The sequence below is a fragment of the Colius striatus genome, chromosome 2, assembly GCF_028858725.1.
Source record: "Colius striatus isolate bColStr4 chromosome 2, bColStr4.1.hap1, whole genome shotgun sequence".
Lineage (NCBI taxonomy): Eukaryota > Metazoa > Chordata > Aves > Coliiformes > Coliidae > Colius > Colius striatus.
The window spans coordinates 94,331,551-94,350,035 of NC_084760.1; the positions used below are offsets into that span (position 1 = coordinate 94,331,551).

The 18,485-nt window shown below is 38.1% G+C and overlaps 1 protein-coding gene across 3 annotated transcripts in view; it reads right to left on the minus strand.

The window, feature by feature from the left end:
• LCLAT1 (lysocardiolipin acyltransferase 1) overlaps positions 1-18,485 on the minus strand; it is a 120,614-nt gene that overhangs the window by 61,728 nt on the left and 40,401 nt on the right. For 2 of the 3 annotated variants that reach the window (XM_061991535.1, XM_061991536.1), the window contains 2 exons: positions 15,935-16,103; positions 12,054-12,252 (listed from right to left, as the gene is read on the minus strand). In XM_061991535.1, coding sequence (XP_061847519.1) covers positions 12,054-12,252; positions 15,935-16,099 — 364 coding nt within the window. In that variant the 5' untranslated portion in view covers positions 16,100-16,103. Of the gene's footprint in view, positions 1-12,053; positions 12,253-15,934; positions 16,104-18,485 lie in introns of those variants that run through there. The other variant, XM_061991537.1, reaches the window with a different exon arrangement.

Here is an 18,485-nt window from a genome sequence, read left to right on the forward strand (position 1 = left end):
TTCTTAAACAGCATTGTGAAAATCAAACTACAAACACCTTTAGCTGCTAAGAAAGCTACTGCATGGGTAACACATGCGACCTGACTAAACTGATTTAAAGCAGAGGATAAAATGCAGTAGTTTCCCATTCCTGTCTTAAATGGTTGTGTTATATACAGGCTATAAAAAATTAAATAGAAGCAGTGATGTAATAACAGTAGGGTGTGGGGGAGGAGGAATAAAGAAAGAAAGGGAAGAGAGTTGGGAGGCATCCAGTTTTTAAATAAACAAGTGGTCTGATTTTCTAGGCTTTCCAATAGATAACATCCAGTGTTCTGGAAGAATATTTCTGTAAGTGTACATCTAATTAGATAAAACAGTCTTGACTGTTCAAATAAGAACACTTTATCTGCAGCCAGATGACTAATAGTAAAGGACACAGGTTTTCCTCCCCACTTACCCCAGCACATTGCATCAAACTATTTTACCAACTAGGAAAGCGGAAGAATCTCCCATATTCACTCAGCTTTAAGGCCTCTGGTGAAAGGTAACAAAAATACATATTACTGCCTTGAACAAAAACCCTGGTCCATGTACCGATGGGGAGGAATGCCTGCTGTTTTTATATCTCACTATCTCACTAGATTCAAGCAAGAGAAGAAATCCAGCATAGACTTGCACACACGTGCCTTTGAACTAAGCAAAAGCTGCTCTCACTTTGATTTCCATTCCACAGTGTTTCTGCAGGGTGCTGCTGGAAAAACGACACAAAACAAGTCCAAGGCACAACCCAGGATCCAAACGGAAACGCACAGAGAAACAGGAGGAATTCAGTAGAGCAGTGAGCAAAATGAAGTTTTGCTAATCAGCAAGAATTATGAATAAGCAGTAGAAGGATGTACCTTCTTATGTGCAGTCTGCAGTGAGACGTGCTTTTGAGTTAATTATTGTTAAGTCAACTTATTGTTCAACAAAAGTAAATATATTTTGCTCTTTTTGAAAAGCATTTTTGATTGTCTAAAAGGTTCTGGGTAACGGGAGTTTTCCTAGCAAAGGTGGTGTTTACTTGACTGGGGAAAAGGTCACCCTTTGATTTTCAGATTCTGGAGAAATCATCGATTGCATTAAGACAGCAGAGAAACAGTGAAGCTAAAGAAATCATAACAATGCAACTCCATTTCTTTGCTCAAACAGTCCTCCTGCAGAAAAAGTACATAAAAAGCATCACATTGCACAGCTCTTGTTCAAAATGTGTTTCACAGCAATGCAAAACCTACTAGGTTGAGTAGCTAGCTACATTGACCTCTAAACAACTTTTCATTTGAAAAAAATAAAAGAAGTGGATTCAAGTCTCAAGTAACATATACACACCAGTGATATGTATTCTATCAGGAAAGAGTTCTACAAAGAAAAAAACTAAACAAAAAGAAAAGCCTGGTATGGAACTAGAGAAATGTGCTGTACAGAATTTTCTTACTGCCTTGGAGATAAAGCAAATTCTAGCTTAAGCAGGTTGAGAATTTGCAGCATTGTATTAAAAATGCTAGCTGCATAGATAAAGCTTTTTAAATTCTAAGACTCTGCACTTCTATTTTCCCCACCTCAAAATCCTTTAGAAGAAAATAACATTTGAAGCTGAAATTTCAAGTATGTTTTCATTGAAAAGGTAATTTGAGGGTAAATAGATATTAAGGATAAAGGTGACCACAAACAAAAGAGAAAAAGAGGCGAGTTGTGTAAAATTTAAAAAAGTCTTTGCTTAATTTTGTATCACAGTTTTACTCACATTTCACAGAATCACAACCACAGAATGGTAAGGGTTGGAAGGGACCTCTAGACATTATCTAGTTCAATCCTCCTGCTAAAGCAGGTTTATCTACATTAGGTCACACAGGTACACGTCCAGGTGAGTTTCAAAACCTCCAGAGAAGGAGACTCCACGCCCTCCCTGGTCAGCCTGTGCCAGGGCTCCCTCACTCTCACAGCAAAGAAATTTCTCCTCATGTTCAAGTGGAACTTCCTGTGTTCCAGCTTGAGTCTGTTACCCCTTGCCCTGACACTGGGCATGATAGAAAAAAAGACTTGCCCCATTCTCTTGACATCCACCCTTTAGGTACTTTTAAGTGTTGATGAGGTCCCCTCTCAGTCTTCTCTTCTCCAGGCTAAACAGACCCAAGTCTTGGATACTTACTTCCATAAGTACCTCAGAAAATTAGGTATCCCTAAAAGTGTCATGTCTCTATAAGAGGAATATCTTAGCTGATACAGAAAGCAAACACAGATACATCAAGAAAATGGTATCTATGTATTTCCTATAGCAATGTAACAGATCAGCTAATAATACTAAAACCCCTTGCAAACAAATTCAATAAATGATACAAAACTATAGCAAAAAGTAGGAAAGTAGAAGGCCTAGCTATGGAATTTCATTGTTAGATTCATTCATCCTCCCCCTTTTTTTTCACTGTATTAGTCACAGTTTTTTCAAAGCATTATCTTGATCAAAAAGAAACACATTATTTGGTATGCCTGTATTCAACAGGGGTCTGATCTTGATAATGGCTTTTAAGGCAACCGGTAACCTCACGTCTAGGCTTAAAAAGGGAACTCAGAAGTGCACGGTTCCACTGCATACAAATAATTTGGTACATTAACAATTTGTTATTCCAAGTGTTTTGCTGCATAAAATATCCATAAGGCAACAACTACTCAGTTCTGAATGTTTCTTATTTCAAAGAACTGTTAACAAAAGAGGTTAGCAAACAGAAAATCAATTAGGAAGCAAGGGCTGAAAGTTACTACGTATAAAGTGTTAAATTTACAGCAGTATAGACTGATAAACAGGTTTCTGTAAATTCAATTAGGATCAGTCATTTTACTGTTTTTTTTCTAGATAGTTTTATGTCTAATAACCCAAAGATAATTAAAAGTCTTTTAAAATTTAATGCAATAGTCCACAAACAAGAGAAATAAAGAATTAAATGCTTCTTAAATTAATCTTGTAAAACACAATCTCTGCTCCTGGCAAGCTTTTTTTTTTCTAACCATGTTCATTTCCAATAAGGTAGTTAATAGCAGTATAATGAATTGCACAATCTCCATCTCATGTGATTGTGAATTCTTTGAGAAAATTACAAAACTAAGTGATAAAATTCACAAATATAGATTCACAATTGAACTCTTAATTTCATAATAAAACATCTGATTCAGTCTATTTATTAATTTGATTCCATCTATTTGTAAGGTGTCCCAGAGGGTGGTAATCAATGGCACAGAATCTAGTTGGACACGGGTGGCCAGTGGAGTTTCACAGGGATCGGTTCTGGGGCCAGTCTTGTTCAACATGTTTATCAACAATCTAGATGAGTGTACCCTCAGCTAGTTCCCTGATGACACCAAACTGGGAGGACTGGCTGATTCCCCAGAAGGCTGTGCTGCCATTCAGCAGGATCTCAACCAGCTTGCGAGTTGGGCAGAGAGGAACCTCATGAGGTTCAACAAGGACAAGTGCAGAGTCCTGCACCTGGGAAGGGGCAACCCCACACACCAGTACAGGCTGGGGGTTGACCTGCTGAAGAGCAGCTCTGCAGAGAGAGACCTGGGAGCACCTGATTGATAATAAACTAAATATGGGCCAGCAATGTGCCCTCGTGGCCAAGAAGGCCAATGGCATCCTGTGATGCATCAAGAAGAGTGTGGCCAGCAGGTCAAGGGAGGTTCTTCTCCCTCTCTACTCTGCCCTGGTGAGGCCTCATCTGGAGTCCTGTATCCAGATCTGGGCTCCCCAGCTCAAGTGGGACAGAGAACTTCTGGAGAGAGTCCAGTGCAGGGCCACCAAGATGATCAGGGGAATGCAACGTCTTCCTTATGAGGAAAGGCTGCAGGAACTCGGGCTGTTTAGTCTGGAGAAGAGGAGACTGAGACTTATATATTTTTATAAATATATAAATGGTGGACGTCAGGAGGTTGGGCATCACTTTTTCTGTTGTATCTAGCAACAGGACAAGGGGTAATGGGATGAAGCTGGAACAAAAAAAGGTTCCATTTAAACATAAAGAGACAACTACTTCACTGTTCAGGTGAGGGAGTCCTGGCACAGGCTGCCCTGTGAGGATGTGGAGTCCCTTTCTCTGGAGGTCTTCAAGACTCGCCTGGACATGTTCCTGTGCAACCTCATCTAGGTGGACCTGGTTCTGCAGGGTGGTTGGACTAGATGATCTCTAAAGGTCCCTTCTAACCCTACCATTCTATGATTCTATGATTTAAACACCACTATGCTTTTGCCATTGCCTTGCCCTGTCAGACTCTGAACATTACTTTAACCTAAATTTGGTTTTAAATTATTTTTATGGTCATGTTCAGTTTATGTTCAGACTATATATTTCATATATGTATAACATAGTATTGTCTCTTTGAATGTATGTGAAACCTAAACTTTTTTTCTTATAACAACTTCAGTGAAGAAACAGCAATGTTAGAAACAAAGAATTTTAAGGTAACCTAAAAAAGGAAAATTATTCCGTTTTTGCTGTGATTGGTATTATCTTTGATTTCCCTATAGTTCTCATGCATTTGTTTCAGCACCAGAATCTCCTAAATTTTATATCTATTTAGGTCACCTTGAAATATTTCTGTATTTCCTTTGCCCTGTTTCATTCTCTTGTGGGAGATACAGTATGTTCCAGTGGAAACATCTGCTTTAGCTTATTGTTTGTTTACAATTAAAAGCTTCTTCAAACACTGTTTACAGTACAAGATTTCCTTGTCAGGTCAATAACAATGTTGGTAAAAGCTAGTCAGTTACAGTGGTCTATGCCTTAGCTATGAAAATTTAACTGGAAAGCTTATAGAAAGGATATTACACTGGTATTTCTTCAGATTTCAGATAGAGGTATAGTGTGCTATTGGAAAGCATTCTTTCATTATTCGAAACCTTAATCACAGATCAGAAAAATACTATTTGAACACTTCATACTCAAATATTCATTCTATTCGTATATTATGTGAGTTTTACAGAATACAGGCAATCAGATTATTAACTCTAACATTGTATTAGTGCTACTTGCACAAAATCTTTGCTCTAAAATGGCATTTATAGAACGCCATTAAGGACTATTAAACCTATTTGGTTCCAATATCCATCTTAAAATAACACTTCACATTTTTATTTAATTTGATGTATTGTGTAAAATCAGAATAACATAAAATTACTCAAAACTTAAGCAAACTAAAGCTAAGGCGTAAACCTCTAGGGTGACTGGAAAGTTACCTTTTAAAATGTATTGGAAAAATACATTACTACAGTGAAACAGTGCATGAAAACCTAAGTATTAAAAAACCCCACAAGTCTTGCTCAATACACATCTGGAGAAAAGCCCCATGTCGTTCAAAGATCTCCAAAGATGGTGGAGAAAAAAACCTCTAGCTGACAACAGTGCGAGTCTCTCCTATGGATGTCTCACCTTTACTGTGTGTCAGAAATGGTGAGCGATTTTAAAATTCAATACGTTTTTGGTAGGGCTGCATCCTCTCCAGATGCTCCATTTCCTTATGGGAGAAGGATGAAAGTAAAGAGCAGAAAAAGGACTGGAGATTACCCACCTAATCGGGCAGCAGAAGACCTAATGTGTATCTCTGGCTGCATCTCTGCACTGTGGTCCCATAAAAGTGGCAGTTTCTTGCCCCATACTCTCAGATTCTTTTAATGTGCTCTCTGGAGAGCAAAGGGGACAGAGAGAGGATGGAGTCCTTGTTATACAGAGCGTTTTAATGGAGTACGGGCTAATATTTCTTTTTAACCCAACAGAGTTCAGAGAATATTGGAGGTATTCATCCAAAAATATTCATATTATGTCTTTCCTGCATTACCAAACAAAGACAAGAGTCAGATGGAAAACAGGCACCTAAATCTTTTCCTCCTCATCCTTCCCCCCGCCAAAAACCCCATATGGCGCTCAAGGCAAAGTAAGCTGCATTTTTACTTCAAAGTATAATACTTCCCTCACACACAAGACAGTCTTGCATATGTCTTCTACATGAACAACATTTAGAATAACAACTGTGCTTTCCATTAGACAGAATAATTTTCAACTTCTACTTTAAAAATGACGTAGGATAACTCTTAAGGTAATTAAGTCTGGCAGTTCATAATTGAATTGCTAGAAGACAAAATGTCACAGCTCCTCAAAGCTTTCATTTCAGCCTATTTTAACATAACAAAGATATCTGAGACATGAGCTATACTAGAAAGTTCAGTAGGTTACACTTTCAATTTTTTAAACCAATATGCTCTATTGATAAGAATGTGAATGCAAATCCAGCTATAACCTGAACAAAGAGGCTTTATGCCAAAGTATTTATATCCCTACCTACATAAGTGGTTGTGGCAGCACAAACACTTCCATGCCAATATAAATGCGTACAGATTCCCTGCAGCATGCTGCTTTAACTACACTCCAATTGAGTTAAGTGCTAAAATGTTTTAGACTTCACGACACCAATATTTTACTTCATCGTAGCTGATCCATCATAGCTGTCGGTGTGCATGCTCTTAGCCCGTGGCAAAAGCAGGATGATTTGAGTTGTTTTGCCCTGCTTCATTGAAAACTAAGATGACTCAAATTACTTTGAATTTGCTTCAGGCGAAGCTTGCACATACGGACAGCTATAATGGATCAACTGACGTGCAGCAAAAGATTGGTGGGGCAAAGCCCAATGCTGAAATAGAGCACAAGACCTTTTTTTATTTTCTCCTGGCACTTAACACTATAAGGGCTAAATCTAACTTTGAGCCTTTGAGAGCTACAATACGAGTGACCAGATGAGTGAAAAATGACAACTAAAAAGCGTCTACATCTTGCAGTCTCTTGCATGTTACCCACAGAATACCTTGAATACAGAGATGAAATGAAGAACTGAACAGTTACCTCTACTCCAACTACTCAATGTTTAACAGCTTTGCTTATTCTCCTATTCTTCCTTCATCACCTTGTTCTGTCCTTACTTGTTCCTGCACCAATCTGCTCCAGCTTTAATTCCCTCTCAGGGAGACTTTTCAAAAATACGTCTTCCAGATCTGACCATCAATGGTGCCTGCGGCACCTGCATACTTTACATTTGTATACTGAATTACAGTGTTATTTATCTCTTCCATCTGCATTAAGCAAAACCAGAGTTAATGTTATCTCATGTAGCAACCATGCACTGACACTAACCCGCTCTCATTTTTCCACCAATTTATCAGAGTGCTCAAATTAAACCCAAATTTTAACTTATTTTTCATGTTGATGTCAAGACACTTTTAACCACTACAATCCAATATTACTGCAAGTCTACCAAACACATGAAAATTGTCCAACATTAAAACATATCTCTATGTCCAGTAAAGTCTTACTGGTTTGTATCACAAGAAGACTTTTACAGATGGAACTATTAAGAATAAAATTAAAAGGATGCAACTGACTTCTAGTATGATTCTATGATCTGACGCTATTGTGTATGCTCCTTAGTACCTACTCGAACAGTATGTATTCCATGGCACATACTGAACAATTGCATCATAATCTGTATCACTTTCACTCTATTAATTGAGAATAGGTGAGACTATAAATGGTACATATGTACTACAAGTACTGTTGAGATGTCCTGTCTTGTCAGACTATGCAGGAAGCTGTCAATGCCATTAGAAGTTCTCCTTGAAAACTGACACTAAAGAATGTGTCAGTAGTTTCTGATGATGTCAGATGAGAAACTGCAGCAACAGCTAAGAGCAGAGCAGTGCTCCCTCAAGACGCCAGCTTTGGCAAGTTGTACTGAAACGCTGTAGGAATGTTTCTGAAATTAAGATTACTGAAACGTAATACCTCATTTTGAAAACTTTACTGCACACAATTTATCAAGCCAAAGCTACAGTTCCAGGAAGAAAGGACCATCTGTTTTACTTTGGGCTTAATTTTTTTTTAAGGCTCACCTTTAATCAATTTAAAGCTTTTTTTCATACACTGGAATGCAAAGAATTCATAAGTTAAGAACTAGATAAATTATTCAATGTATCTCTTTGAAATACTGACTCCTCTGATTTTAATTATAATTAACTAGAAAATAACTGCCTACTTGTAATACAGCCTCATTAAATCTGATACCTTTACACTTTTAACCTACAAAGGGGGTGACAAAGACTCTGGGTCTATTATTTCCATTCCAAGCTTTGCCCATCATCTACTGTATATACCACTGGGATAAGTACAATCTCTCACAGGTCTGGTTTACAGCCCAAATGGGAACAGACATATGATAAGTGCTATGATTAACACAAGTTTTTCAAAAACATGGAAATGAAAGAAGTTGCACTATAAATCTTAGCTCATACATAACTTTAAATGAAATGATTGCTTAAAAAAGTCTTTGAAAGATGAGAAGTTGTGCTGAAAGTAACACAGTTTATTCATTTAAATATTTCTCAAACTCAAAGCAAGATTACCATTAGGTAAAGTCTTATTAGACGTGACATTTAGCCAAGGTATCAATACTTCATAGTCCTACACTTTTGACTACACACAACTAATTCATATAAATATATGAAAAGGTGAAACTGAAAGACATGATGACAGTAGTTGTTTTCATTTTCACAAGTTACCTCTCATTTCCTTAAATGATCAACATCTAAAGCATCAATTATAGATGCAATGCACTGAAACTGTCCAGTTGATTTCCACATTATCCTCTCACTTTTACAAGTTCATAAAATAAATCTTATGTAAAAAACATACAACACAATTTTTTTAAAAAGTCAACATTTGACAAACACCTATTAAAGATCTATCACATAGTATTAGAGGCAAGAAGGAGAAATCCTACTTACTGATGAAATTTAAGAGTTGTCCTCTTTAGACACCATTCTCTATTGTATCACTGCCCCATCAAACTTCATACAGATTCATCTTCTGTCAGTCTTTATGTAATCCAAGAGTCTCACTTTCCAACTGTCCCCTAATTATGCGGCTATGGAGAATATGTTTGCAAAAATCTGTTGCCTAAACTATAGCCTGACTAAACATGGAGACCTGTATTTCTAAGACCTCTTTTTAGATACACTAAGACAGAACAGAAGCTGACCACTCACAATTTTAGGCTGTTAAATTTTGAGTTGAGTGAAGGATGTAATCTAGATGAATTCCTCTCCTGTGATTAATAACATAATATGAACAGTTTACTAAAAATAAGCTATAAATTCGCAACATTGCAACCAAAGTACTCAAAGACCAAACTTTGGAGGGCACTTAGGCATCTGACATATTAATACTGATTTATAAAACTACAGAGCCAGGCATCCACTCTACTGACAGAAATTGTCATCTTGTAATGCAAGCAACAGGAGTAAATGTCTGTCTCTCCCATGTTTACCATTGTAGCCCACAAAATGGAATATGAGCCCAGAACTTCATTATGGCTTAAGTTACTATGTCAGACTATGAATAAAGATGGCATCGTGGTCCACTAACTGACCTGCCACAATTCCATCTGCATGAATCTACTCATCAAATCTACTACATTTGCTCAATTCATGCACAAAACTGAGAACTTAGGAGTGGAAATAATGGTTTTCTAAAAAAGACAACCTCTAAAAAACTCTTAATGACCTTTCAGGAACCAGATTTTGCCAAGCATACAGAGCACCCAAGTCCTGGAGCTGATCTTTCAATTTTAAAGGCAGTAACAAGTATACATATAAATGTTTCATTACAAACAAAATATATGCCACTTCTGGAGAGATAAACATATGAATCTTTCAGACTCAGATTCTGAGATTTCAAAACATCTCTGCTGTATTATGATGACATAGGACTTATCTAAACATCTATTTTTTAATTTCCTGTTACATTAAAAGATACATCTTTTGTCAGATAAAACTGACATTAATGTTTGACTGTTAGGGAAAAGTAGTATGTTACCTAGCTGCAGCTCTTAAGAGGAATAAAGGCCCAGCAAGTGAAGGCAATAACAGCTCAACTGTATGAGAGTTCCTCAGTGTGGAATGCTGCCAAAATTATCTGTTCAGATAAATGGTCTGACAAAAGGGAACCATAAATAAAGTTACTCTTTTGACATCATAAAGTTGACGCATATCCTGCCCAAGTCAGTTATGTATAAAACTGCAAATAAATCTGAGAGATAAATAAAATGCAGAGAGATATTTTCATTTCAAGTAAGTCTGCTTATTTATTCAAAAGTCATTTGTGTGACAATTTTTGGCCTATCTGAAAAAATTTCTTTGAACATGTGCAACTCAGGTCTGTTTCCAGCCTACACTATTATAAATACTGATTATTTCATATCCTGTGCAGCATCATATTTTGTTTAACCAAGTTCAATTTAAAACTACAGTTATTAAAATGAATGATCAGCTTTGCAACTGCCTACAGGGCTTTTTCTTTTTTTTTTTCTTAATCTTTGCAATAGTATAGAATCATCAAATGGTGGGGGTTGGAAGGGACCTTTAGAAATCATCTAGTCCAACCCGCCTGCAGAAGTAGGTCCACCTAGATCAGTTCACATAGGAACACATCCATGAGGGTTTTGAAGACCTCCAGAGGAGACTCCACAGCCTCCCTGGGCAGCTTGTGCCAAGGGCTCCCTCACCTGAACAGTGAAATAGTTTTTCCTTGTGTTTAAATGGAACTTTTTGTGTTCCAGCTTCATCCCATTACCCCTTGTCCTGTACAGATATAATAGAAAAAAAGGGATACCCCAACCTCCTGACACCAACCATTTAGATATTTGTAAATATTAATATGATGCCCCCTCAGTCTCCTCTTCTCCAGACTAAAAAGCCCCAGTTCCCGCAGCCTTTCCTCATAAGGAAGATGCTCCAGTCCCCTGATCATCTTTGGTGGCCCTGCACTGAACTCTCTCCAGAAGTTCCGTGTCCCTCTTAAGCTGGGGAACCCAGATCTGGACACAGCACTCCAGATGAGGCCTCACCAGGACAGAGTAGAGAGGGAGAAGAATCTCCCTTGACCTGCTGGCCACACTCTCTTGATGCATCACAGGATGCCATTGGCCTTCTTGGTCACGAGGCCACATTGCTGGCTCATATTTAGTTTATTATCAATCAGGAGTCCCAGGTCTCTCTCTGCAGAGCTGCTCTCCAGCAGGTCAACTCCCAGCCCATACTGGTGCATGGGGTTGCTCCTTCCCAGGTGCAGGACTCTGCACTTGTCCTTGTTGAACCTCATGAGGTTCCTCTCTGCCCAACTCTCAAGCCGGTTGAGATGCCACTGAATGGCAGCACAGCCTTCTGGGCAATCAGCCAGTCCTCCCAGTTTGGTGTCATCAGCCAACTTGCTGAGGGTACACTCTGTCCCCTCATCCAGGTAATTGCTGAAAATGTTGAACAAGATTGGCCCCAGAACCAATCCCTGTGGAACTCCACCTGCCACACGTGTCCAACTCGATTCTGTGCCACTGATCATCACCCTCTGGGCTCTGTCATTCAGCCAGCTCTCGATCCACCTCACTGTCCACTCAACCAAGCCACACTGTCTGAGCTTTCTGATGAGGATGTTGTGGGAGACAGTGTCAAAAGCCTTGCTAAAGTCAAGGTACACGACATCCGCTACTCTCCCCTCATCTAGCCAGCTGGTTATACACTCATAGAAGGCTATTAGGTTGGTCAAACAGGATTTTCCCTTGGCGAATCCATGTTGACTCCTCCTGATAACCATCTTTTCTTTCATATGTTTGATGAATGCATTTGCTACTTGGGGTGAGCACCCCAAATATTTTTTCATCATTTTGAAAAATGCTTTTGTTACATAAAGCAGAAATATTTTTAACCAACAGCAAAAGCAGTACCTGTAGTATCTTTAAAAAGAAATGTTTAAGCCTGTAGCCCAGGCAGGCTTATGGTAGCCCAGGAGATTTATGGTTTAATCACTCAATTTACTACATATTTTACACATTTTTTTTTAAATAATGAAACAGAATTTAACCCTAGGTAACTTAAGAGGGTATGAACAGTGCTGGGCAAAATTTAGACATATTTTCCTTTCAAATTAAAGGGTTTAGTGACCTACCAAATCCTGGAATGCTTTTGAGACTGGATTTGAGACAGATTTTTTCAAGTCTGAGGTAGCTGTATCGCAGCAGGCAGTTCCACAGGAACATCCAGTCCATTCGTGTGCGATGGTTCATGATAATGACACTCCTTTCTCCAGGAACAAATCCATCACCAGTGACAACCACCTTGGCACCAAACACCATTTCCAGCAAGGCCTAGAAATAACATCTCAATATTATGGTTTACTCCCAAAAGAAAAGCATCAGCTCAATAGTAATAAAAATTATTTTGTATTATACCATTTCACTTATTCACTCACATTATCTACTGATAAACAAACTTCATAGAATGGTAGGGGCTGGAAGAAACCACTAGAGATCATCTAGTCCAATCACCCTGCAGAACCAGGTTCACCTAGATCAGGTTGCATAAGAACATGTCCAGGCAGGTCTTGAAGACCTCCAAGGAAGGAGACTCCACACCCTCCCTGGGCAGCCTGTGCCAGGGCTCTCTCACCTGAACAGTAAAATATTTTTTTTCTTATGTTTAAATGGTCCAGATTGTTTTCTGTTTTCTAATAAAGCAGACAGCTTTTCCACACTTTCAAGTCTGCTGTCTACTGGGACAAGAAACAACAATTAAATATCACTTCTTTTACAATCAATGTCCAACATTAAACTTACCTTTCCCTGGTCTATCTAGAACACTATCAGGAATAAAAGGAAAGGAATCAGTAGGGATTATGACTTGGTAAGTAATTTAAGGAGCGTTTGACTGCACAAATAATCTATTGCTCAATATTGTCAGGGCTAGGGGGGAAGGCATCAGAAGCTGTCTTGCTTTCTGCTTGGATCCAAACTGTCAACATGTTTGTGCTTGACTGCCATCTGCAAAAATGGATAGAACCTAATGGCAAAAAGAAGAGTTGAGAAAGAGAAATCCTAAACAAGCTTGAACACAGTACAGTGATGTGGATCTATACCTGTACAACTCTATAATGCTACCTTCAAGCCTTGGCCTCCACCTCACAATTAGCAAAAAGCATCAACCACCAAACAGGGCTTGCTACACAGTCATCTACAAAGTGTCATCCCAAAGCATAAACTTAGAAGGATACAAACAAGAGGCCAGGCAAACAGCCTCTTCCAGTTTGCCTAAATACTCAGTGATGCTAGAATTTCACAAATAGAACATACTTCTTGCTCTATGTGATATATCTGGCCCTGAAGGGTTAAGTTATAAACCACGAAACGGTTGTTTATCAAAAGAAAAAAGCAGGTAAACACTACATGGGAGGTTTAAGAGAACCTGGTTTTATAATCTGGACAGCTAGACAAAAAACTAGACTGCCTGTAAATGACATCAGAGCCCAATGGCATGCTTTGACCATGTTCACACCACTAAGGTTTCTCAATCTCCAAAACAAGGTTGCCTACTAAAAATGGTTTCTGATCCATGATCATTCCCAAATCATGCAAAAAAGTGTATGGAGGAGCACTGGTTGGTTACAGCAAAGACCAAGACCAGGCAAGTAGTTAAAGAAATACAGATGACTGAATGCTAGTGCCTTGCAGCCTTTTAATATCTAGTAGAAACACAGTGGAAAGGTACAAAATCCCTAGTAAAAGGTAGGCAATAGATATTACCTAGAGGTATGACCTCAGGCCCTAAGGTTAGGACCACTGGAAGGACAATGTTAGCACAGAAAAAGAGGCCAAAAGTAGGTGACTGGACACCTAGAGGAATAAACTGAACAGTTGGCCTTGTAAAGAAAAAAAAATGGAAGCACCTCAAATTACTTCCTTACCTTTTCTTTCCCATCCTTCCTCCAGAAAAATACAAAAAAAGAGCACAGTCTGAGGATTACAACAGAGCTCCAAAAAATAAAGCAACTTTCTATTCTGTTTATATTTCTGCCTCCTCTGTGCCACAGAACTTAAAGAAACAGTAATTTCTCAGTTTAAGTCTGTAAAACTCAAATGACAGTCTCACAATCGCAAATGGCTTGAATTCTCAGAATGAAAAGCATTATACCTGCCAAATATTCATAGTATTAATAACTCATCTCACTATAGTTCTGGCAAAGGTGTTGCTATCAAGAGTAACTATGGACCACTGCAAGAGCAGAAGAGGTAGTATAGCTTGAAATGGTAAACAGTTTTTCATGAAAAAAAGAGAAGCAGTTTTTTCTTGAAAGTTTAATAAGAATCTTATTACATATTTAACATCTAGTTAAACATAATACTGAACAGATGTATGTTCTTCATACAAGCCAAACTAAACTGAAACAGTTTAGAGTGCCTCATTATCCCATCTTGCTGACTCTGCTAGAAAGGGAATAATATGTGGCAGAGGAGTGTGGAAGGTGGTAAGTCTACAGAGGTCAGGGTCAGAGCTTTCCCACTGGAATTCAGTTGGTCCAACATTAGTTTATTGTTTGGAGGACAGAAAACCAATGCCAACAAGGTGTGAGGCTCAAAAAGGCTGGGTGCAAAATTGTTTGAGACTCCTTTCTTGAACTAGTTGCTATAAACCAAAATTATAAAGCTCTCACAGCTATTTAAAGACCAGTTTTTGATTTTAAGGAGTTTGCAGTTTTAGAAAAATTCGGAGACAAAGAGAGAAAGGGTCCATTTTGTGGAGACTATCAGTACTCAGTTAAAATTTCGTCATTACAAGAAATTGCAGTCCCCTTGTTCCCTTTACTGGTAATTACTTCTTCCCTTGTAATGTAATCACATTTAGTAATGATGAAAAACATTGATGTTTCAGAACATGTAACAGCTCACATCCCTTTAAAACGCAAAATTAACAGAGAAAGCAGAAATTATTCAATATTTGAGAAAGATATATCTTACTTTATGCCACAAAATACATATTTCTGCCCACTAGCATAGCATTTTACTGCAGAAAAAGTTACATATTTAAAGGCCTAAAGGAACAAAGTCCTTTGTTTTTTAGAGAACATACCAAGAGACGGATCCTACTCATACCGCTTTTCCTCAGGAACAATTCAGGTAAGAGCTTTGCTATTGATTTCCAGACTTCTATAACTATAGAGTTGGTACATTATAAGTCAGGAAGACTTCATTTCTAGGGGAAGTTGTTCTTTTTCACCTGAAATAATTTCTAATTCAACTACAATGACTATACTCTAAAAGGATTAAGTAAGAGAACAGTGAAGGTCAGCAATAATGTATGAGACAGTGAATAATTTTCCTAATTAGATAGCTGGAGCACACTTGAAGGAAACCGTTTATAAGACAACTCATTTAGGAAGTTTGTAATTTAAAAAAATCCTCCAGCTTACTGCTGCTTCACCAACTCTTCTCTGATCAGCATCTAACTGACACCATACAGAGCTGTCACGAAAAAGCCTTTTCAAGAGCACATTAAGACATTAGCTTATGTATAAATTAAACTGTGGAAGAATCACAGAATCTTAAGGATTGGAAGGCACCTCAAAGGATCATCCAATCCAATCCCTCTGCCAGAGCAGGATCACCTAGAGTAGGTCACACAGGAACTCGTCTAGGTGGGTTTTGAATGTCCCCAGAGAAGGAGACTCCACAACCCATCTGGGCAGCCTGTTCCAGTGCTCTGTCACCCGCACAGTGAAGAAATTCTTCCTTGTATTTCTTTGGAACCTCTTATGTTCCAGCTTGCACCCATTGCCACTTGTCCTATCATGGGCCATCACTGAGAACTGAAATAGACACCAACGTGTGACATGGAGCTAAAACCTAGGTGTCCACAGATAGCAAGTGTGTTAAGGCCTGTTTTCATAAAAGCATAAAAACCTTAAAAAACATGAAACAAAATCAAAAGTGTTAGCATGCAAACTAAATCTCGAGATTACAAATAGTTGGCTAGAACTTGGCTTAAAATGCAACTTACCACTGGGAGTGTGAACCAAGTGGCCACAACACGATCAGTGATCCAGCGATACCAGGCCGGTGAGATAAACATCAAAGGTAGAAAAGGACCAAGCATGAATATACTTCCAAAAAAACTTCCCAAGAATAGTGCAAGTATGAAGTATATTCCCTTCCATGACACCATGGCTCTGAAAAAGAAAGTTGGCATTATGTTAGAGAGATAAATTGAAAGTAATTACGTAAGTCTTCAAGTCTTCCTCCTTTTCTTTCCCATGGCTAACAACACACAATGACAGTACACACAATCAAAATGTTCTACCTCATATGTAGCAGTAAAAGAATGACTTTATAAATCTAGTGATTTGTAATGAGAACTGGGATATTAAAGGGGTCATAAAAGTATCAGCTACATCATAATTTCTTCCACTTATTGCAATATGTAGTTCCACTCTAAAACCTTCAGCAAGCTATTTTTATTACCAAAGCTACACGAGAGTATATAAAATAACATGTATTGTATTGAACTTTCCAGCCATTATCTTTGTCATTGACAAAGTACTAATGTTAGTATTTTCTGAAGTTGGGGAACTTTGCTCTTCTATTTCTCCATTTTGTTTCTTATTGCAAAACATGGTTGTTACATAAACTCATCTTCCATGCCTAACCAGATTCTATGTGCAACCTCCCTCAGAAGCCACTCAAACCTTGTGAGACTGATCGATCAGCTATTTCAAACACCAGCTTCTTTTCTAACACAAAAGCTGGGCAAACACCAGTTGAAACCTCCCAACTCACCTTGGCTTCAAGAATTTGTGACTTTTCAAAAAGTCTCCCGTACTTCAACTGTCCTTATCAGTTGTTTTCCAACTGACTCTATCAAAAAGTCAACTGCTTTTGGTTTTTAAGACAGTAGCCTAGACTTGAAATATTTCACTGTCTGTGATATCAGCTAGATTCCCTTATTATAAATTGAGATGTAGTGTACGGAGCTTCTTAATGCATTATGGCAGAACACTCAGCAATCCTCCAAGCATTTATAATAGCTACAAGCTTTCACAATTTAACAACTGCTACCAGATATGACAAAGCAAAAGTGGAAAATATCAATTCTCTAAATTAGGGCCTAAAAATAGACTGTTTTCATCTATTTAGGACTCAACCAATTGTTTATAAAATCAAAGGTTAAGCAGTCACTTTTCAGTCACTTTACTGAATTCCTTTTTTGACAGGCTACTTTAGAAATTATAAGAGCTCAGATAGACAGGACTTCAGGACAAGAAAAACAGGAAGCTGGTGTTTTTAATTTTAAAATCAGCAATGGAAAAGTAATCCATTAAGCTTTGTGTAATGTAACATACAAGATTTCTCTCAAGCATGTTTTGTACAATGTCCATAGCAATAATATTTGCACAGCAAATTATTCAGAAGTCAAGAAACGGCAACACTAGTGTTGCTAGCAAATTAATTTGCTTCTGCTACTTCATGTTGACAAGTAACAATAAAGTAGCTGTATTTTGGGATAGTTTTAGGTTGAAACCATTTCCTACACTGTACATATTTGGAGGAAGGCCAAGAGAAGAAGACAAGCGAGTTTGTTAACGGAAGAAGGATATAGGAGGCTGTATTTAGCCCAACTTCTGCAGCATAGCAAAAAAGGTAACACTAAATACAAATGTTTCCTCATAGTTATATCAGAAAGATTAATTTAAACACAATGAAATTTATTTACATCCTGGAACAGAGCGCTCTTCTTCCTGTCAAAAGCAGGAACTAAATAATCAACTGTCCACATATGCAGGCACTAAACACGATCAATTTTGACATATCAAGGGTTCCTTGAAGAGAATTGCAGTAAAGAAACAATCCTCCATCTACATTCTTGTATTTGTTACTGCAAACCTGTGTGGCTGAAGTCCAAAATAAAGGTAGCAGAGGATAAAAGAAAAAACCCAGAGAAAGACAGCAACAACAGACGGCATAACAAAAAGCATTAATTGCAACAGGACTACAAGAAAAAGCTTTCTCCTGACATACCAGGATTTGACCTACTGCAAAGGGGGCAAAGAGGATTAAAATGTGCTTGATCTAATCAAGGATTTTTTTTAGGAACTCACACAGCAAAACAACTAGAAACATCTAGGGATAGCTTTCAGACAGGTAAAACCCACTAAAAGACAAAGCACATGAGTTTGCTTAGTTTTAGTCAGACTCTTCATTCTCTGCAGGGCTGCTCAGAGTCAACTGTCATCAAGTTGGACACCATGACATCTGCCAGAGACCCTGATTCCAAGCTGCTGCTGGACAACACTGAATCGCATGTTCTGGTTCCAAATACCTGACTGCTGCACACAGGTAACCACTGAGTTATTGAGAAGACATTGCTGTCATCCTCTAGACTCTTAGAAAAGCAATGTAAGTCACTTACAGGCTGAACTTTTTTCACAGTTTAGGCTGGTCCTTCCCTTAAGTTATAGCACAGAGACAAACATTTAAGAAAAAAAGTCTTTTCTGTATTTTATGTGAAAGATTGTCTTGTAAACATTTGGAAGTTTTAATTAGATGAAGGTATG